Source organism: Monodelphis domestica, chromosome 6 (genome assembly GCF_027887165.1).
Source record: "Monodelphis domestica isolate mMonDom1 chromosome 6, mMonDom1.pri, whole genome shotgun sequence".
Lineage (NCBI taxonomy): Eukaryota > Metazoa > Chordata > Mammalia > Didelphimorphia > Didelphidae > Monodelphis > Monodelphis domestica.
This window is the reverse complement of record NC_077232.1, coordinates 193625400-193647047: the sequence shown is the minus strand read 5'-3', so window position 1 is coordinate 193647047 and position 21648 is coordinate 193625400. Positions and strand designations below refer to the sequence as shown.

General features: G+C 31.1%; 1 protein-coding gene and 1 non-coding gene across 2 annotated transcripts in view; both read right to left on the bottom strand.

Annotated features, from left to right (window-relative positions):
* Positions 1–21648, bottom strand: part of GLRB (glycine receptor beta) — a 104247-nt gene that overhangs the window by 53189 nt on the left and 29410 nt on the right. The window contains exons 3-4 of the mRNA XM_007496194.3: positions 17357–17463; positions 13361–13428 (exon numbers count right to left, since the gene is read on the bottom strand). Of these exons, the coding sequence (XP_007496256.1) occupies positions 13361–13428; positions 17357–17463 (175 nt within the window). The remainder of the gene's footprint in view (positions 1–13360; positions 13429–17356; positions 17464–21648) is intronic.
* Positions 12448–12507, bottom strand: MIR7324 (microRNA mir-7324). Its single transcript, NR_127537.1, has one exon. It is a non-coding gene; the product is annotated as a microRNA mir-7324 (primary transcript).

Below are 21648 nucleotides of genomic sequence, written 5' to 3'. Positions count from 1 at the left end.
AACCCAGTTCCCAAATTTTCAGAGCTTTTACTTTTTTTTCTTATTGAACAGTGTAGAAATGCCTATCCATGAGTAACTTCTTTTCTCAGTACAAATTATTCAACTGTATTTTATCTTGCTGACTTTTAAGGTTCATTGTTTGTTCCTAACAACACATATCACAAATTATATGAAAAAATGAATATTGTGCAAAATTCAATGCAATTAATATCCAGTTCAAATTCTTTCTTTACGGTAACAAAATAGACATTGCACAACTAGAAATTACCAGGGGTTAATTTTCATAACAACTTTTTGAAGCTGGAGTACTGTTCTGTGAAACAAACATAAACAGTATTATCTGGATAACAATTGGGGGTACCTGTCACTTTGTCTGCAATGCATATATGCCATCTTAATTAATGATGTGCTTGCCTTAAGTCATGTGGCTGTAAGCCACAACAACAAACCCCAACCTGTTCACATCTGAGAAGGAAAGAAATCAGTTCTCATAGCATCTGGCTACATCACAATTAAAAGTCTGTTAGAAGCATTGTTATATACATTATTATCAATCTAGTTTCAGAAGGATTTAAAATTTTGCCATTGGCTAAACTTAGTAGTTTAATGGAAGGTTTGAAATGTAAAAAAAAAAGTCAGTACTAAGCTCTTAGCTCATGCCTTAATTGTGTTTTGATATACTAATTTTTTTTAAATTTTTTATTTGGAAAATATTTCTTATGACACTGTATCTTGTTTCAAACATTTGTATACACCTCTCCAAATAATTAGCTTTTATAAGTTCAGGGAAATAGGGAAGAGAGGGATAGGTTAGGTGGTTGCCTTGAGCTATCTTCACCCGCCAACAACATTTTTTCTTTTCTTTTTTTTCTAAATGCAGTGCTTAAACAGGACCCAAATTATTGCAGTGAAATAAAACTCTGCAATCTGAAGAAGGTTCTACAAATCCTAACATCTAGACAGTTACTCTCTTTGTATTTGCATTACTGAAGTTATAGTCCCAGCCTAACTAGTTGCCATTATTGAAATAGCAAGTGAAAAGGTAAACTAGTATAAATCATATAGCAAGGGAAGGGTGGAGAAAAGTAAGAGTAAGAAAGAAACGAATACTACATGGCAGTTTCAAAAGTCATTTAAAAGAAAAACCCTGAATACTTAGTTGGGGCTTAAAAAATATCCATTGAATTGTATGGAAGCAGAAATCAAACATGTGAAATTGGGTGTTTTTAATTAATAAAAACATACATTAGTTCTTTACATTTCACCTTAATAAAAATAATGATTAGCTCTAGTGAGACCTATTTTACAGGAATCCACAAATGAAAAACAGATTGGCTAGGGAAAGGGAAAAAAATGCGATAGGAAATTTTATGTGTGAACAGTAACCTTATTGAATGTTTTTAGAAACTTCTAGAAAGAGATAAAAGTTGGGGAGTAAGCAATAATGCTTATTATAGAGAATGTGTATTTTAGAAAAGAGAAAAATAAAATCTGTCTCCTCTTTAGTAGATCAAAGAGTCTAAACAAAGGAAAAGATCAAGTGTAGGAATAAGAAAACTATGGGGAAAGAGAGGTAAAGAAAATGAATAACAAAAGGAGACTGAAGAGAGGCAGCTTTAACATTAGTTTTTCTACAAATGAAAGATGAGGCAAATCTGATGGATTTCATATCATGAAATAATAGAGAACTGAAGGAGAAGCATTAGCTAATTCCTAACTACAACTCTTTTTTCAAGGATTACTTTGATGCCTTAAGTAAATATGAATTCAATTCCAAAATAGAATGAAAAATATACAAAAGAAAGACACAGATCTGTTATTCATTTTGTAGAGGGCATGAAGAATTTGACAAAAATTGTAAAAAAAAATCACCCCAATCTAAAAACAAACTAAATTATTCAAATATACTTTCCTGTAAACAAATTCATCAATAATTCTTATGAGAGAACATTATTTAAATTAGATTAAGAAATAATGATGCCCCGTTGCGTTTCAACTTTCAAAAAACTGTGGATATTTTCATTTGTTTACCCTAGTATAAGGAAAAAACAGGACATGTTAGGAAAAAAATTTAAGTCAATTATAAGCATTACTAAAGAGTCTTCCTGACTTCTCAACAACAACAGATATATGAAACCTAAATTTCACCATTATAAACAGAGGAAACAAAACCGATAAATTTAGAAGTAATGACTCTTAAACCCTTACCTTCTTTTTTGGAATCAAAACTATGTATAATTTCCAAGACAGAAGAGTAGTAAGGACTAGGCAATTGGAGTTAAGTAACTTGTTCAGGGCCACAGAGCTAGGAAATATTTGAGGCCACATTTGAATTCAGGAAAGTCTGTTTCTAGGCCTAGTGCTCAATCCACTGAGTCACTTCACTGTCCCTTTAACAACTTTTAATTAAAGTGATAAAATAAATTTGACAATAATATTAGATATTATAATTTAAAAGTTAATGATTTTAAATTTTATGAGAATATTAATTACATGCAAATTAATAGTATAGGTATGGCATATTAGGGACTAGGAGAGTTAATAAAATAAGATTCTAATATGTTTCCAAAGACAAAAATCAAAGACTTATACTGAAAGTTTCATCATATGAAATACAGATTTCATTTTTCCCCTAATAGTCTGATGCATTGGTTGTAAAGAGGGAAAAATTATTGTACTTTTTTGCTCAATTACCCTTTTAATGTTGTTACTTAATAAATATACAAAGCCTGACTGAATTTCCCACTCCTACTATAGTTAACAAACACAATTCAACATCTACTATATATCAGGCACTGTGTCATTCTAGTCTAAATATATAAAATTTAGCTTCTTCCACCTTTCCTTGGATGAATACACAAATCCCTGATGCATGGGGCACTTTTTAACTACACAAGATCCCATAAATACAGTGCCCAACATTTTCTTGATTACTCACATTCATTCACAATCTCTGTTCTATCTATACTGCATTGTTAACTTTACCAGTACATATGTAATATACCATTTCTCACCTCTCTGCTCTAAGTATTTTTCAGATCAATTTCCTTACAAGAAGAGATGACATCCCAGATATGCCATATATGCTAAAAATAGTACCCTAATAAACTGAACCTGCTACTGGAGAAAAAGTTTCCTTAGCACACTAATGACTTTCTTTTATGTTCAGTTTGGCTATTCATTCTAGTCATACAAGCTGATTGGTAGACAAGATTCCCCCAAGTTCCTTAGAAACTAAAGCTGAGTAAATGGGTTGAACTCACCCATAAAATGGAAGCAGATAGCAGAGTGGATTAAAAAACAGAATCTTACAATATATTGTTTACAAGAAACACATTTGAGGCAAGTAGGCACATAAGAGTAAAGGTAAGGGGCTGGAGCAGAATCTATAGGGCTTCAAGTAATATATATTTTAAAAAAATAGGAGTGTCAATCATGACCTTAGACAAAATTAAAGCAAAAACAGATTTAATTAAAAGAGAGAAGGAAGGTAACTTCATCTCAATAAAAGGTAATATAGGTAATGAAGTAATATCAGTACTTAACATATATGCATCAAATGGTATATCACACATATTTTAAAAGGAAAAACTAATGGAGCTAAAGGATTAAAGAGACAGTAAAACTATGCTAGGGTGGGATCTCAACCTTTCCCTACCAGAACTAGATAAATCTAGCCAAATAATATATAAGAAAGAAGTAAAGGAAGTGAATGAAATTTTAGAAAAGTTAGTTTAATAGATATCTGGAAAAAATTTGAATGGGGATAAAAAGGAATATACCTTCTTGTCAGTATCACCTAGTAAATATACAAAATTTGACCATGTACTAGAGCATAAAATCTTCACAACCAAATGGAAAAAATCAGTAATAGTAAGTGCAACTTTTTCAGCTTAGGATAAAATAAAAATTATAATCAATAAGGGTTCACATAAAGGCAAATTCAAAATTAATTGGAAACTACACAATCTATTTCTTTAATATGGGAGGGTCAAAGAACAAATTGTAGAAACAATCACTGACTTCATTAAAGGGAATGACAATAAGGAGACAACAAATTAAAATTTGTGGGATAAAACCAAAATAGTACTCAGGGGAAAATTTATATCCCTGGATGTTTATATCAATAAAAAGGGGGGGGGAAGCAGATGAATGAACTGGGCATGCAATTTAAAAAGTGGGAAAATAACAAATTAAATATTAAAGAAATTAAAAACTCCTAATTAAAGACTAAATTGTAAATCCTAAAAATCAAATGAGAAATGAATAAAATTGAAAGTAAAAGAACTATTGAACTATAGGTTCTGTGGGAAAAAAGGCAAAGAAAAGTGCACTTGTTAAGCTGACTTTAAAAAAGGAAAGAAGAGAATCAAATTACTAGGATCAAAAATGAAAAAGAGAGATTTTGCCTATAATGAAGAGGAAATTAAAACAATCAGTAGAAGCTATTTTGACAAATTATATGACAATAAATCTGATAATCTAAGTAAAATAGATGAATATTTACAAAAATATAAATTGATTAGATTAACAAAAGAATTAAAATAATATTTAAATAAATCCATCTCAGAAAAAGAAATTGGACAAGCCATCAATGAACTTCCTAAGAAAAAATCCCCAAGGTCAGATGTTTTCACAAGTGAATTATATTAAACATTTAAAGAATAATTAATCCCAATACTACAAAACCATGTAGTATTTATGAAACAATCATGGTGCTGATACCTAAACCAGGAAAAACAAAAACAGAGAAAGGAAATTATGGAACAATTTCCTTAATCAACATAGAAGCAAAAATCTTAAATAAAATACTAGCAATATATCACAAGGATTATCCTCTATGACCAATTGGTATTTATATCAGGAATGCAATGCTAGTTTAATATTAGGAAAAACAATCAGCATAATTGACCAAATCAATAATCAAACTAACAGAAATCACAAGATTATCTCAACAGATACTGAAAAAACCTTTGACAAAATACAACACCCATTCTTTTTAAAACACAAGAAAATAAAGCAATAACGGGTATTTCCTTAAAATATTAAATACAATTTATTTAAAATCATCAGCAAGTATCATCTGTAATGGGGTTAAGTTAGAAGCCTTCCCAATAAAGTCAGGAGTGAAGCAAGGATGCCCATTATCACCACTATTATTTAATATACTAGAAATGCTAGCTTTAGCAATTAGAGAAGAAAAAGAAATTGAAGGAATTAAAGTAGTGAATGAGGAAGCTAAATTATCCCTCTTTGCAGATAATATGATGGTATATTTAGAGAATTCCAGAGAATCAATTCAAAAAGTAGTTGTAATAATTTTAGCAAAGTTATATGATATAAAATAAACCTACATAAATCATCAGCATTTCTATATATTTTCAACAAAGCCCAGCAGCAAGAATTAGAAAGAGAAACTAAATTTCCTTGCCAAGACAAATGCAGACATAATATAAACGCAATTACAAACACTTTTCACACAAATAAAGTTAGAGCCAAACAATTGATAAAATATTAATTGCTTACCTAAATTGATTTACTTATTCAGTGCTATCTCAATCAAACTACCAAAACACTATTTTATAAAACTAGAAAAAAATAATAACAAATTCATCTTGAAGAGCAAAAGATCAAGAATATCAAGGGAATTAATGAAAAAAAATATGAGAGTTGGTGACCTAGCAGTATCATATCTTAAACTCTACTATAACACAGTAATCATCAAAAAATCTGTTACTGACTAAGAAATAGAAGGGTAGATCAATGGCATAGATTAGGAGTAAATTACCTCAGGAATCTCATCTTTGATAAATCCAAAGATCCAAGTTTTGAAGATAAGAACTCACTCTTTGACAAAACCTCTTGGAAATTTGGAAAACAATATGGTTAAAATTAGGTTTTGATCAATAGTTTACCTGACAGATCTATGGGGAAGGGAAGAATTTATGGTCAAAGAAGATATGGAGAAAATTACATGATGTAAAATGAATAATTTTGAGTATATTAAATTTAAAAAGTTTTGTAAAAACAAAACCAATGCAACCAAGATAAGAAGGGAAACATCAACTTGGGGGAAATGTTTTATAATAAATTTCTCTGATAAAGGTCTCATCTCACATATATAAAGAACTAAGTTAAAAATCCAAGTCATTCCCCAATTGATTAATGATCAAAGGATATGAATAGACAATTTTCAGGTGAAGAAATAAAAGCATATTGATAGTTGTATGAAAAAATATTCTAATTCCCTCTTGATTAAAGAAATGCAAATTAAAACAACTCTGATGTATCACCTCACACATACCAGATTGGTCAATATGATGGTAAAGAAAAATGATAAATGTTAGAGAGAAAGTGGACAAATTGGGACCAATGCATTGCTGGTGGAGTTGTGACTTGATTTGACCATTCTGGAGGGAACTCTGGAATTATGCCCAAAGGGTAATAAAGCAACACATACCCTTTGATCCAGTAATACCACTAGTAGGTGTGTATCCCAAAGAGATAAAAAAAATAGGAAAGAAGCTTTTTGTACAAAAATAGTTGTACCTGCACTTTCTGAGCTGGCAAAGAATTGGAAACTAAAGGAATGTCCTTCAATTGGAGAATGGCTAAACAAACTATAGTATATGATAATGATAGAATATTATTATGCTATAAATAATGATGAACAGGATGATTTCAGAAAGAACTGGAAAGACCTAAATGAACTGATGCAGGGTGAAATAAGCAGAACAATGAAAACATTGTACAAAGTAACAGCAATATTGTGTGATGACCCAATGTGATAGAGTTTACTAACAATAATTTAATGATCCAGAACATTTCTGAGGGATTTAAGAAAAAGAATGATGTCCACCTGCAGAAAAATGACTGTTGGAGTAGATATGCAGAAGAGAGCATATTATTTATTACTTATTTACTTAAATGTGTATTTGGGGGGTTTTATTTTTAAGATTATTCACTTACAGAAAACAAATAATATGGAAATATATTTTATGTGATAATACATGTATAGCCCAGACTGGATTGCTTTTCTGCTCTGGGAGGAGGGAATTAAGAAGGAAGGGAGACAATTTGAATCATATAACTTCAGAAAAACTTATGTGAAAAATTATTAAAATAAAAATAAATAATTTTTAAAAACAAATTGAGAAAGTCTCCAACATAAGCAACATTTTTATATCTATGGTAATGACTATAATTTTTTAAAATAATGACTAGAAAAAATCTTCACATGAAAATTTTCCCAGATATAACTTATAAAAATCCTGTTTACTTGAGCTTTTGAATAGTCAGGCTTCTGGACTGTAAGTATCGACAGAACTTTCAGCATAGGTGGTATAAACAGCAATCCTCACTTTTTATAAGTTCTCCCACTTGCATCTCTACCTACCAGTCCCATTTGAACTTTTTTAAAATGGCAGCTGGCTTCCAGATGTCAGCAGTTAACTCACCCTTTAACCTTCAGTTCTGCAATTCATCTCCTAGAATCACTTGCAGTATGATGGATTGAAAAAAGTACTTTACGGCAGCTAGGTAGTACTGCAGATACAAAGCCAGGCCCAGAGTCAGAATGACCTAAGCTTAAATCTAGCCTCAAATACTTCTTAACTATGACCTTGGGCAAGTCACTTAATTCCAATTCCAAATGCCTCTTAGAATTGATACAAAGACAGAAGGCAAGGGTTTTAAAAAAAAGAAAGAAAGAAAAAAGTAATTCACCAGAAGGCAGATGACCTATGCTAAAATCACAGCTATATTACTTAAGCATCTGTGAGTGTAGGTCAAATCCTTTACTTGTTCGGACTTATATCCTCATTTGGAAAATGAAGAAATTAGAGTAGAAATTAGTTTTCTGAGGCCCCCTTCCCTCTAAACCTATGTCTTTCTATCTATGTGTGGCATTGTAAGATACTAAAAAATACAAAACACTAATGAGAAATCACCTGAATTTTGTGCTTCCTTTTATTTAACAAGATAATAGGGCTCAAATAAGGATTTTACACTATGCAAAATTACATTTAAAGCCATAAGTTAGGTGTCAGAGTTGATGGCATACAGGACTTCGAATCAGAAAGACCCAAGTTCACATGTGCTCTCAGACCTACATGTGTGATGCTAGGAAATTCAATTAACTTCTGCCTACCTCAGTTTTATTAATAAAATGAGCATCCTAATAGCACCTACCTCTTTGGGTTATTATTAGGACCAAATGAAAGAATATTTGGTAAAGCACTTAGCACAAGGCCTGGCACATAATAGGTGATTAATAGTCCTTATTTCTTTTATTCTACTAGATTATTAATATATTATACAATTCCATTACATTCACTAAAATATTTATTAAGTGCCTAATGTATATAAAACACTATAATAGGCATGGATTTAAAAACATACAAAGAAACATTCCCTTCATTCCCTTGGGCAATATAATAAGAGTGAATAGTACAAAATGAGTGTGGTGGAGGATGTTTGTGGGATATGAGTGGGGCCGGCTATATAAATTCAAGAGGAAGAAGAGAAAAAGGCTGAATCAAGAAAGTCAGTATGTAGAAGGTAGACCAGCCTTAAAGTAATCTGTGGATTTTCCAAAGCAGAGATCAGGATAGACTGCATTACAGACATGAGGATAACCTGGAACAGGAAGACAAGAAATGGAATGCTATGTAGAGAGAAAGGTTAAAGTCCAGTATAACTTGAACATTGTGTGAATGCAAGTAATCCAAAAGAAGACCACAAATATAGGCATAAGCTAGACTATAGAGGGCCTTAAGTGTAACTAACAATTTTGTATATTTTTGTATAAGAAATCATTGACAATGAGGGAGGAAGAGTAGGAAAAGGATGGGAATTGATAAAGTGAAATCTATTTATGAATTCAATAAAGGATTTTTCATTCCATGTGGCAAGAATATAAAGTTAGCTGCTATAATATGTCATGTTTTAATTTAAGGGGATAATGAAATTTCCTGGAAAAAAATAAATTGAAATCATTAGCTATAAATTGCCAATTTACATCAATGGAATTCTTTCCTAACATGAAAGTTTTATCCTGTGAGAACACAGTTTCAATGAAACATCTACCTATCCAAGATTAAAATTAGAATGTAAAGAAACTAAGACTTTATTAATATCTTTGCATAATAATTAGATGCTTCTTCTTTGAGTTACTAATAACATCACTGCCTTTTGCCCATATTGAAATCCACAATTTTCCTAAAACAATGAAAATTTTCTTCTTTGAAAGTATTAAAATTCCTTACCCTTTGTCTTAGAATTGATATTAAGTATGGGTTCTAAAACAAAAGAGAAGGGTTAGCAATCAAGGTTAAGTGACTTGCCTAAGGTCACACACAGCATAATGTATCTGAGGTCTGATTTGAACATAAGATCTCCCATCTTCAAACCTGGCTCTCTATCTACTGAGTCATTTAACCCTCATAGAAAGCATTATTTTTTTTTTCATAACTGCATGCCTATCATGGCTTCTGATTTTTCTAGCTAATAAGCAATAATGTCTCACTGCATTTGCCTTTGAGAAAACTGAATAAATCCATTAAACATTATGGGAAGAGAAATATCTAGGCAATCTTGATCATCTTTCCAAAATCTAATTCTTGCAGGTTCATTAGTATTGAACCAATGCTTTCCTCATTTCTCAATTCTTTGTATTTTCACTCTATTCAGATATACTAAACAAAGAATTTTATTCATGCAAAGGAATATGTAAAATTATGTTTTATGTAACTTAAGTTTAAGAGCTTAGTATTCAGAAGGTACACAAAAAGGTGTATTTCAAAAATACCTTTGCAGTCATTTGGTCAGCAATCAGCCTAATTATTTGCCAGTTAATGTTCTAAGTCCTTGGTTTCAACTAAAGGTGAAAAACAGCCACTGTCTTTGAAGATGAGAAGACAAAATTTAAACAGTCAAACAGATGTGATATATATATTAACATGTTGTAAGTCGGATGCGTAGGGAGGAAATTGGCATAGGTCTCTTGTAGAAGGTTGAGTAGGAGGTAAAGTGGGAATGAAGTTAGAATCTGACTCTGAACATTTATGTCAATACAAAGTAAAAAAGAGTTAAGTAGATACTTTGATCATTTCAGAGAAGCAATCTAAGCAGTCCAATTTTTGTAAATGAAAAAAAAAATTAAATGATATAAAAAAGTATTCACTTTTTCTTTTCTGAGTATAAGCACAGGGTCTAATATTCCCACAATACTTTAGTTGTCATGTATACATATTTAACATTAAATACATGCTGCTGATTCCCTTCAACTTGGTGCAAATTGTACCTTCTTTGAGTTACCATTGCACTTGGCTACTTATCTTACTGCACTAACACATTATTATAGTTATTTGTGCACATGTTTTATTTATCTCATCCTTGATGAACATAAAAGAAGGGAAAAGATAGGCTTCCACAAATGGAATTATTTAGCTAACCACATTTTAACAGAAACACAACTAAATAAAAGGTAATAGAAAATTCAAGAACCCATTCTAACTATTATTTGTTGCCTTTGACAATTTATTTGATTCTATAAAGCAAAGTGCTATCTTAAAATGTTCCTTCCATCTATGTAATGTTTATGAGATTGTTTTTTTGGAGAGGAAACAATATAATTGTTTGACAATGCTCTGCTTATTCATGTCAAGCTGGTATCTTCCAGATGAATTTGACATTACCATATTGAAGGTACAATATGTGGTTCAAATGAAAAGAGGAATTCCCTATACTTGATAAAGTTTTCAAGCTCCTGTTTATACATAAGATTGTTAAAAATATATCAAATCCCAAACATACCTGTTCAGACATTTTCCAAACATTTCTGACTCTTCATGACCCCTTTGGGGTTTTGTTAGCAAAGATACAGGAGTAGTTTGCCATTTCCTTCTCCAATTTAGTTTACAGAGTAGAAAACTGAGACAGAGTTAAATGACTTTACCAGGATCACACAGATATTAAGCACCTGAAGTCATATTTGAACTCAGATTTTCTCGACTCCAGGTCCTGCCCTCTATCTGCTGTAGCATCTAGATACCCCATTGTTAATTATAAATTAAGAAATCAATCCACAGTTTTCAGTAACCCTGAGCTTTTATCCAAAACAAAGAAAAATCATCATTATGCTTCTGGTTATGATAATATTGATTCAAGTCATAAATTTTATTTATTAATATAAACATAACATATATACATATACTATATATAAATTCTTATTCATTTTTATAAAATGAATTCTTATTAATTGAAAAAATAAATGAACTTGAATATAAACTATCTGAGGAAATAAGATATATAAAACATGAAATGTTAAGTAACACTATGAATTATATGTAGTAGTACTAAGTATGGCTTAAATCAGTACAAATTCCAAGTATCAAATAGGAACAAAAATAGTTGTGAATTTAGATTAGAATTCAAGGTGAAAGGGCTTTATGGAGGAGGCAGACTTTCAAATTGTAACAAATAGGTATGCGATTTATAAGGAGAGATATGGGGGGTGGAGGGGTTCCAGCTCAAAGAAGCAATATTAGCAAAGACAGAATATAGGAAGGTAAAAGTAATATTTTGGGGGAAAGAATAGATTATTTCTTTCCAGAATAAAGGATTTGTAGGAGATACAGTTGAAATGTTTTTTTTAAATGAAATTCCAAAATAATTGTAAGGAAGTCACTTTATGTTCTTCTATCCCAAACGCTTCTTTTCTCCAGATAATGTAATAAAACTTCACCTGATTGACTATTGAGATGCTACCTACAGATCCTCACTTGACTATGATGAAAATATTGCCAGCCCTCAGATCTGAGAATACAAAAGAATTTATATGCACTAAATATCAAAATAGGTAGAAATGTTGGGTTCAGGCTGTAGAAGACAATGAGTATTAGACAAATGAAAGCCACAGAAAATTTCTGAGTGAAGCAACAAAAAGCATTGGTTTTGGATGATTAATCTGTCAGTGAGCAGTAATAATGAACAAGTGTCAGCCTTAGTGTTAGAAAGACTTGGTTTCAGGTTTTGACTCTGACATGCTAACTGTATAACTGTGGGCAAATTACTTAATTTCTCCGTACCTAAGCAATTTGTTAAGACTGAGTTACTGCACTGCTGCTGACCTATATGAGTGAATGGAGTTTGTGCACTAGGAATTTTCAACACAAATAAAAGTCTCCCATCTCCCAGCCCATGCCCCCCCCCCCAAAAATGACAATACTGCAGGGTCATATAGGATAGACTTTAATAGCAGAGACAATAGAGGCCAGAAGAATAACCAACCATGGTAACTGGCCCACCAAACCTTACCTAGTTATACATTGGGTTTGACCAAACAAGTTTTACAATTAAGAAGGCATCACTTACCATTTCCATTGGTCTGCTTGGTGGTGTAGGCAGGTACACTGCATCTTTCTGACCACAAAGTGTACTCCAAAGCTAAACGGCAGCGCATATTCTATTTATGAAACTTTAAAAAGAGAATATACACTGGTGTTTCGTTTGAGAGTATCTTGGTCTTAGTCTGCCTTGCGGTATGGATAGGAATTTTGGACTTGTTTCCAAAGTGTCCTTTAAAACCAATCACTAGAAATATTCACATACAGACCATGAAAATAATGCCTGTCTTTACTTAGCTCACTTTGGTTTTTTCCCCTAGGTAAAGGAATGATATCATCAGGTTAGCAAAATAATGCACAAAGGTCCTTGTACTAAGTGAATTATATACATACTTCACCTGCTAAGCAACATCGAAGTACAATTATTAGCAAGAATAATAAGGATTATAAACATATCATTATCCTATTGCCAGTCTTTAAATGGCTTATATTATAATATACTTGGTTAAAATGCATTTCTAGGCATCTAATACCCATCTTTCTATAATATGATTAACAGAAAATACATACATACATAAATACAGACATACACACACACACATATATATATATATATATATAAAACCACATCAAGACAATTGTAGTTTCAGTGTTCACAGAGTATAAATATTTACCAGACAATAATCAGTTAGATATTCAGAGAGGCATTTTAATTCTTTAATAATTACTAAAATACACTGTCACATTATTCTTACATTTCAGCTAGGAAGTAAATTAGACTCTGGAGAAAATGGAGTTATCTTTTATGTATGTAGTTCATAAGGCCTTGGAAGCCTTTGAGCATTTTATTCCAGCAATAGATACCTATTCCATTAATAATCAAAACAACAATCTATCTCAATTTTTGTTAAATTTTCACATTATCCTTTAGCTTAAAAAACAGTCTTACAAAATAACAACAGACAAAAATATTTAGTTTTGTCAGAATATGAATATTCAAATTTTAATCTTACCATTGTTGTTTCTTGTATAGAGCCAAAGCTGTTAATAAAAATATTGACAACCACATCAACTGGAATACCTATGAATGCAAAGATGAGAGGAGATTATATAAATAATGCAATCAGAAAGTTACTTTTTTTCTAGGTGACATGTATTTAGTTTTCAATACAGTTTTACAAAATTACTTTAATGTGGTCTTAAAATGCTTTCTTCATCATTAACAATTAAAACTGAAAATATTAAGAAGTCCCCTAATATACCAAGATTAAAATGCAGAAAACAAACTTGAAAAAAAGTCTTTATAGCAAGTCTCTCTGATAAAGGCTTCATTTTTTCAAATATATAGAGAACTGAGTCAACATTATAAGAATACAAAGCATTCCCCAATTAACAAGTGGTCAAAATATATGAACAGACAATCCTCAGAAGAAGAAGTTAAAACTACCTTTAATAATCCAAAAAAAAAAAAGTTTCCAAAGCACTATTAATTGGAGAAAAGCAAATTCAAACAACTCTGAGCCCACTGGTCTGGCTAACATTACAAAAAATGAAAATCAGAAATGTTGGAGGGGATATGGAAAAATTGGGACACTAATACACTGTTGGTAGAATTGTGAACCAATACAAACCTTCTGGAGATTAATCTGGAAACATACCAAAAGGGCTCTAAGATTATGTACACACTTTGACCCAGCAATGCTACTACTAGGTCTGTATCCCAAAGAGATTAAAGAGAGGGGAAAAGAACCTACCTGTACAAAAATATTTTAGCAGCTCTTTTTTGTGGTGGCAAAGAACTGGAAACTGAAGGATGTCAGTCTTTTGGGGAAAGGCTGAACAAGTTGTGCTACATGCTTGTAATGGAATATGATTGTGCCATAAGAAATCACAAATAACATGATTGATCACACATACACACACACACAATTTATGTCTGTAAAGGCTTATATGAAGTGATATAAAGTAAAGTGAGCAGAACCAGGAGAACCTTATATACATTAACAAAAATAATGTATGTTGATCAACTGTGAATAACTTAACTACTCTCAAGAAAGCAAAGATCCAGGCTAATTCTAAGTGACTCAAGATGAAAAAAGAAATCCCATTGTCTTAGAAGAAACAGAGCAAATCTGAATGCAGATTGAAAAATACCATTATTCACTTTTTTCTCCATTGAATTTTTCTCTATTATAAGTAATATGTCTTATTTCTCATAGTGATGAGCACGTACATATGTATTATATGATAATATATGTACAACCTATGTCATATTACCTGACTTCTTGGGGAGAAGAAGAGGTGGGGAGGAGAGAGAACAAGGATTTCAAATGTCAGAAAACATATTTAAAATTGCATCAACATGTAATCTGGGGAAAAATTAAAATAAAAAACAGATTAACAAACAAAATAAAGAAAGAAGTCACCTAGTAAAATGGAAAGAATATTGCACTCAGGCAGGATAGAATTGAATTTGAATCCTCCTTCTGACACATGTTACCAAAATCTCTTTGTAACAATTTCCTTATCTGGAAAATGAGGATAATAATTCCTGCAGGACTTACTTCAAAATGAAACAATGTATATCAATTTCTTTGCAAAACTTAAAATTTTTAAAAGGTTGATTAAATCATCCCACCTTTTGAATAATTTAGATAACACCAATTGAAGATAAGTTGTATTTGATTGTCACTATGTAGCAATATTAATCACTGATGTTACTATTTACTATATAAAGATATGTATGCATATATGCATGTATGTGTTATGTCTATATATCCCCAGAAAAAGATGGTGAAGTATTGCTCATTTTTTAAATGTTACTTACTTTTTTTTGCCTTCTATAAATAAATGTCACAGTATTTATGTTCTTCATTAAAATAGATTAACAAAATCTGGCTTGATGATTTGCTTATTTTTACCAACCTCCCCAATATAGGCTCTTTAATCATATAAGAAAACTTACTTTAATGGAGAAAGAATAGATGTCTTACACATCATACTTGACATTGATCATAAACTGAGTGTTTTTTTAAACTTTGACTAAGTTTTAAAGGAAATCAAACTTGCATGTGATTCATTCTGCTCACCTCACTTTCAAGAAAGAAAAAAAATGCTCACAGATGGACTTTTGCAATAAGGCTACAGCCCCCTTTTTCTTTGCTTTGTGGGCTGCTGCTGGATTGAGGAGGGGGTAAAGCTAGAGGAGGAACAGAGCAAAGGGAAAATGTGCAGTTGGCCTTTTAACCACATAACCACCTACTGATGAAAAACAGGTGGTGAATGGGTTTATGGTGGACATGTGACAACCCAGGCCATGGCTGATGTTGAAAGTAACTGAATAGGCCCCGGTAATGAACAAAACCCCTTATTTTTACAACAGAGTTGTGTAACTTTAGTTGACTCGAAGCAGCTGCAGACTGTTTTTCCTCTGTAAAGGACGAAAAAACCTTATGATGTTAATCTGATATATGTTCATACCTGTCCTTAACTGCACAACTGGGATTAGTATTTTCCCGGGGAGGCTTTTCATATATTTCATTTCTAAATCATCAGGAATAAGGTCTGCACGATCTGCTCATGACTTTAATTTTATTTTATTACAAGTATGGTCTTAGTTCTCATAAGGTGTGGGAATAGAATTTTCTTAGAAGAGAAACAAATCTTAATTGTAAGAAACTCATTTTGTTTTAGCCATTAAGGTAGCACTTTTTGGCCAAGCAGCTCAAAAGGACAAATGGGCTTTTGTTTTACCATTTGATTTATTTCCTAACATACAATTTCTATGCAAATACATATGGATATATATATATATATATACATATATATATATGTCTGTACTTCATTACTTTTTTATTCATACATAGATGCAGATGTCATGGTGGACAATAGTACTGATGCTGTAGTCAAGAAGACATTCTTTCAAACCTTATGATATTTACTAAGTTTATGACTGAGTAAATCTTTTAACCTCTGTGTTTATCAGGTAACTTTTGATAATCTCCAAAGCCCCTTTCAACTTTAAATTATAATCTATGATCTAAGTCAAAGAGGGGCTTTCATCTGTATTGATAGAGGAAGTTCCTCACCTAGAGTTCCTCTATATTTGTGGAAAGGAGTTTTCACTCCTATTTGCATAGACTGAACAATCATGATATAAGGCAAATAGTTAATGTGCTATATAAATGTGGTAACTTTTATTCTCAATTGATTTTTACACAAATTGGAAAGAGTCCATTAGAATAATTATAATAATAGCATATGTATATATATTACAAATAATTTTTACAAACACAAATATATTTGAAGCTAACAGTTGCTAGAATGTTTGGGAGAAACATTGAAGAAGAATTTTTTAGAGAATAAGATTGCAGATTTTTAAAAAATATACAGAACATGTCTATTAATTACCTCTGTTAACACAGACATTTGTTATCCTTAAAGCAGCTAGACAATATAAGTTCTAGTCAACTAGCATGCATTTAGTAATAATATGGGATCTTAATTATCTTAGTAGAGGAACTAGGTGAGTATAAATTAAATACAGGCTGAATAGGTTTTCTGTTTAAAACATTTTTGTGTTTTTCTGCCCCTCATCCTCCCCCCCAAAAAGGTTAGAGGCAGTTTAAAAATGATCCCAAATTTTAGCATGGTTTATTTTCATGCAAACTGTTTGCCACAGGAAAATCATGTTCCCTTAAATAAAACTGAATTCAAAGAATCTACTTTAACATAGTTAGTTTATAAATTAGTTCTAGTCCTCCCAAACCAGTATTTTATTAAACATTATTCCTAAATCCTAAAAGCATTTACTTAGTCTGAAAAAAAAATATTGGAGGAGATGATATGAGCATATGACTTGCTAGTTCCAAATAACTCTGTAGTTCTTTTTTTTTTCTCATCCTACCTTCCAATTGAGAAATCATCTGTACAGATTCTTATATTACACTTAGAAATGGATTTAATTCTTAAGGTTCAAAGGGTGAAGATATACCTTCATAAAGACAAACCTTTGAAATTTGGTCTTATCCTGGGATCATAACTGACCAATAGTCTATTCAAGATATTGCTTGTAGAATTAGCTGGTACTCTGGCAAGGTCTTCAGCAGACTGCTGCCTATAAAAGAAAAAAATAGACAAAATTTGCAATTACTATTGAAATAGCAAGCAATATTAAGCACAAACATTAAGAAATAACTTTCTACTTATGCCAAGATGCTGATCTCCAGCTTTCTGACCATGATCTACAACCAATGTAGTATTCTATTATATACTTATATGGAGAATTACATCTTGCCAAGAGGATTTAGGAGTTCATAATCTAAGCAAAGAGTCAAATACTTTAATTTCAGAACCATAGTCCATCAAATCATCCAAAAGATATTAAAACTAGTTATTATATTCTCTATTATGCACTGTTACTCTATGTTCCTATAAATCAAATTGAACCAAAACATTCCTTACTCTTAAGGAGTTTATAATCTGAAATATTGAAAAGCCTAAATACAGACAAGACAAACTCTGAGAAAGTATACACATTACAGGGGTGATCTAAAATGTTCAGTATTAATAGCATACAAAATAAGTATAAAAGTAAGCAAAGGATAGATTCATAGAAGACAGAAAAGATGGAGATATATCATAAGGAATCTATACTTTGATAGTATTGATGTCTATACATGGTTTTATTCCAAGAAGCACAGATTTCATTCCACTATATTCCTTATTAAATGTTAATGGTGTTTTGGAAGAAACTGGAGAGAAAACACATAAAATAATTTCTTTTACTGAGTACAGTATGAATGAGATACAATTATTAATGATTGCTGTATATGTGAGATTTTCTGTCATCTCTTTAATAGTAGAGAAAAGGCTATTATATTCAAATATAGCTTCAGGTACTTACTAGCTATGTTACTCTGGACAAGACATTTTTAGTTTCTATCTGCCTCAGTTTCTTCATCCATAAACTGGGAGTCTTAATAGTACCTTACTTCCAGGTTTGTTGCAGGTATATTTGTAAAGTACTTTGCAAACCTTACATTGTTATATCAGTGGTAGCTATTGTCATAGTTATTTTCTTCCTATCTGACAACTTTAACTGAAAAAGTTACTTAAGACTATTAAAAACACCAGATATTAAAGGACTCTATCGAAGATTCTTCCATAGTAATTTAAAAACACATTACCTACTGCCAATCCCCAAGATAACAACTCATTATTTGACAAAATCTGCTAGGAAAACTAGAAAGCAACCTGTCAGAATTTAGGGTTTGATTAATATACCACACTGTCTATATCACAAAAAGCTCCATTTAGATGTGTAACTTGGATATAAAAGGTCATCATAAACAAAGTAGAGGAGCAATTAAGGAAATCTTTTTCATAATTATGAATAGGAAGAGTGCATCATCACACAAGGAATGAAGAGAAGCACAGAAGATAAAAAGAATACGTTTTTGATAACATAAAACTGAAAAGCTTTTGCACAAATACATAAAATAAAATTAGAAGGTAACAGTAACTGGGGGAAAATCTTTGTAACAAGTTTCTCTGAAAAAGGACCCATAAGGAACATTCTCAAATATGTAAGGGCAAGAATCATTCCCTAATAGATAAATGGGGGAAATGAACAAGCAGTTCTCAAAGAAAGAAGTGTAAGTTATTAATAGTTACACAAAATAAACATTCTACTTCACTAATACTAAGAGAAATGCAAATTAATACTACCCTGAGTTTCCAACTTATACTTAAAAAATCAGGAAAGGTAATCAAAAAGGAAAGGCGATAATTTTATTTCTAGGGAGCAGCCAGTACTTCAAATACTGTTGCTAGAACTGAGAACTGGTTGTCCTTCTGGAAGGTAGCTGCTCAAAAAGGCATGAACTAAACATGATCTTTTACACAGCAATGTTATTCTTAGGCCTTTAATGCAAACAGAAAAAAAAGAGTAGAAAGGGAAACATGAACAAAATAATTATAATACTTTTTATTGTGGTTGCAAAAAAACTTGAAATTAAGAGGGTATATTAATTAGATAATATTTGAACAAATTACAGTATCTGAATATTAGGCAATATTTTTGTACTATAAGAAATGACAAAATGGGATGGTTTCAGAGAAACCTAGGAAGAGAATATGAACTGATTCAGAGTGATGTGAGCAGAACTAGATTAACAATTCATGCAGTAACAATGATATAAAGGAACAATCTTTAAAAGATTTAGTAACTCTGATAAATGCTCAGAGGACAAAGGATGAAATGTGTTACCCAACTCCTGACAGAGAAGTACTGGATTCAAAAGTAAATATACATTTGGGCTATGTCCAATATGGGATTATGTTTCACTCAAATATGTGTAATTGTTATAAAAGTTTAGTTATTTTTTGATGTGTTTGAAGAATGTTGGTGGGAAAGAAAGTTTGCAATATAAATGTCAATAATTAAGAAAAAGAAAAAAGGATTAATGGGATATTTTAATGTACAGAACAGAATAAAAGGAAATCCAAGAGGAACCAAAGCCAAGAAAGACATTTAAAAATTATAGGTTGAATTTATTTTCTACTTAAAAGGAAAAATGAATTACATATAATATTCATAGTTAAATGTATAATCCTTTTCCCCCATTGTATTTTTTATATGTGAATGTTCAATTCTATTTTATGTTAGTCAAGTTCAAAGCTTAAATATTAAAAAAGAATAAAAAGTCCAACCCATCCTATAGGTGACATAGAACAAATTAAAATATATTTTCCTGGCTTAGGAATGACATGGCTGTGTAAAAGGTCATGCATAGTTTATGATTTTTTGAGCAGCTACTTTTCAAATTATCTCTATCAAGTTCCATTATTTTGTTTTACATTTAAATGATACTCTGAAGTTGCCTAAATACCCTGGAAAGGCTTCTAACCTGAATTTACAGCTCCTGAAAGAGGCCACTCTAGTTTTATCTGGTGATGCATTTTAAGACAGTTTTTATATTTTATATAACATAATAATAAAAAAGGAATTTGTAAAGAAGATACAGGTCCAATACACCATAATAACCAGGTTGTTAAACACAACACACACACGCACATATGTGTATGTGTGTATGTGCATGTGTATGTGTACACAAAGTACAGAGGATACAAAGAAATAAATGAAACCATATACCTGCCCTCAAAGAGCTTATATTCTGGGCCTTGGCAATATCTTGACCAATGCCTAAGTTGAATCTAAGTCACCCATTGAGAAGTATCTTATACAATAAGAAAGAAGCAAATAAAAATGATGAGAATAAGTTGATGCTGCTAATCTATTTAATTATAAACTAATGAATCAAAAATAAAGTTGAAAATCAGTTAATTTTTAATGTAAGATTACATAAGTTTTGCTAGTTGTCTTTTATGAATTTCAACAGCTATAATAAAAAGATTACAGGTTAATCCTCAGATTTTATATATAGTAAGATTGCAACCCATATAATATCAATATTCAGATCCTTAAGAAGGAAAAAAAAAGTTCTCTTTCACCATTTTGATCATGAACTTCTAGATATGCTCCCAATGTCTAACTTACAGAAGTTGATCATGTAGAATTGTACTTAAGTATAATTTCTGTCAAATATCATCTAGTTGTGGAGATGAAAGCAAGAATAGTTTGACTTCAATATTTAATCCCAAATGAAATCATGCTTTCTTTGCTCAAATTTTTCCAAAGGTAATACTATCTAAATCTCTTTTGGCATTCACATTTTATGTACTGAATTTTACTTTGGCCATATATTCTACATGACTTTGTTTCTATAACACGGTCCCTGCCTCAATGAGTAGATTATAAACTGAGAGAAAAAATGTTTATTTTTGTCTCTATATCTTAAAAGCCAAGAAGCCTTGCTCATAGAAGGCAATAAATAAATAGTTATCCAATAAAACTGAATTGCACAGTAGATACATAAAAACAATAAAAAACAATAATTAATATTATTTATATAGCACTTTAAATTTTATATATTTATTCATTTTATTTATACTTCAAAAAACTGTTATATAGGTTCTATTATTCTCTTTTTATAGATGAAGAAACTGAGGCTAAGAGCACTTAAATGACTTACTCAGAGCTATACATCTAATGAGTATCTAAGGCAAAATCTGAATTCAAGTATTTTTTACTATGGGTATAACTATGTATATCATGATGCTTCCTAAAAATGATTTTTTTAGCTGAATGACATTTCTACCTCATCATGGACAAAATTCCCTCACTCTACTAATTCCTAGTCAATTAGTTAGAAGCAGTTAGGTAGTATCATAGAGAGAA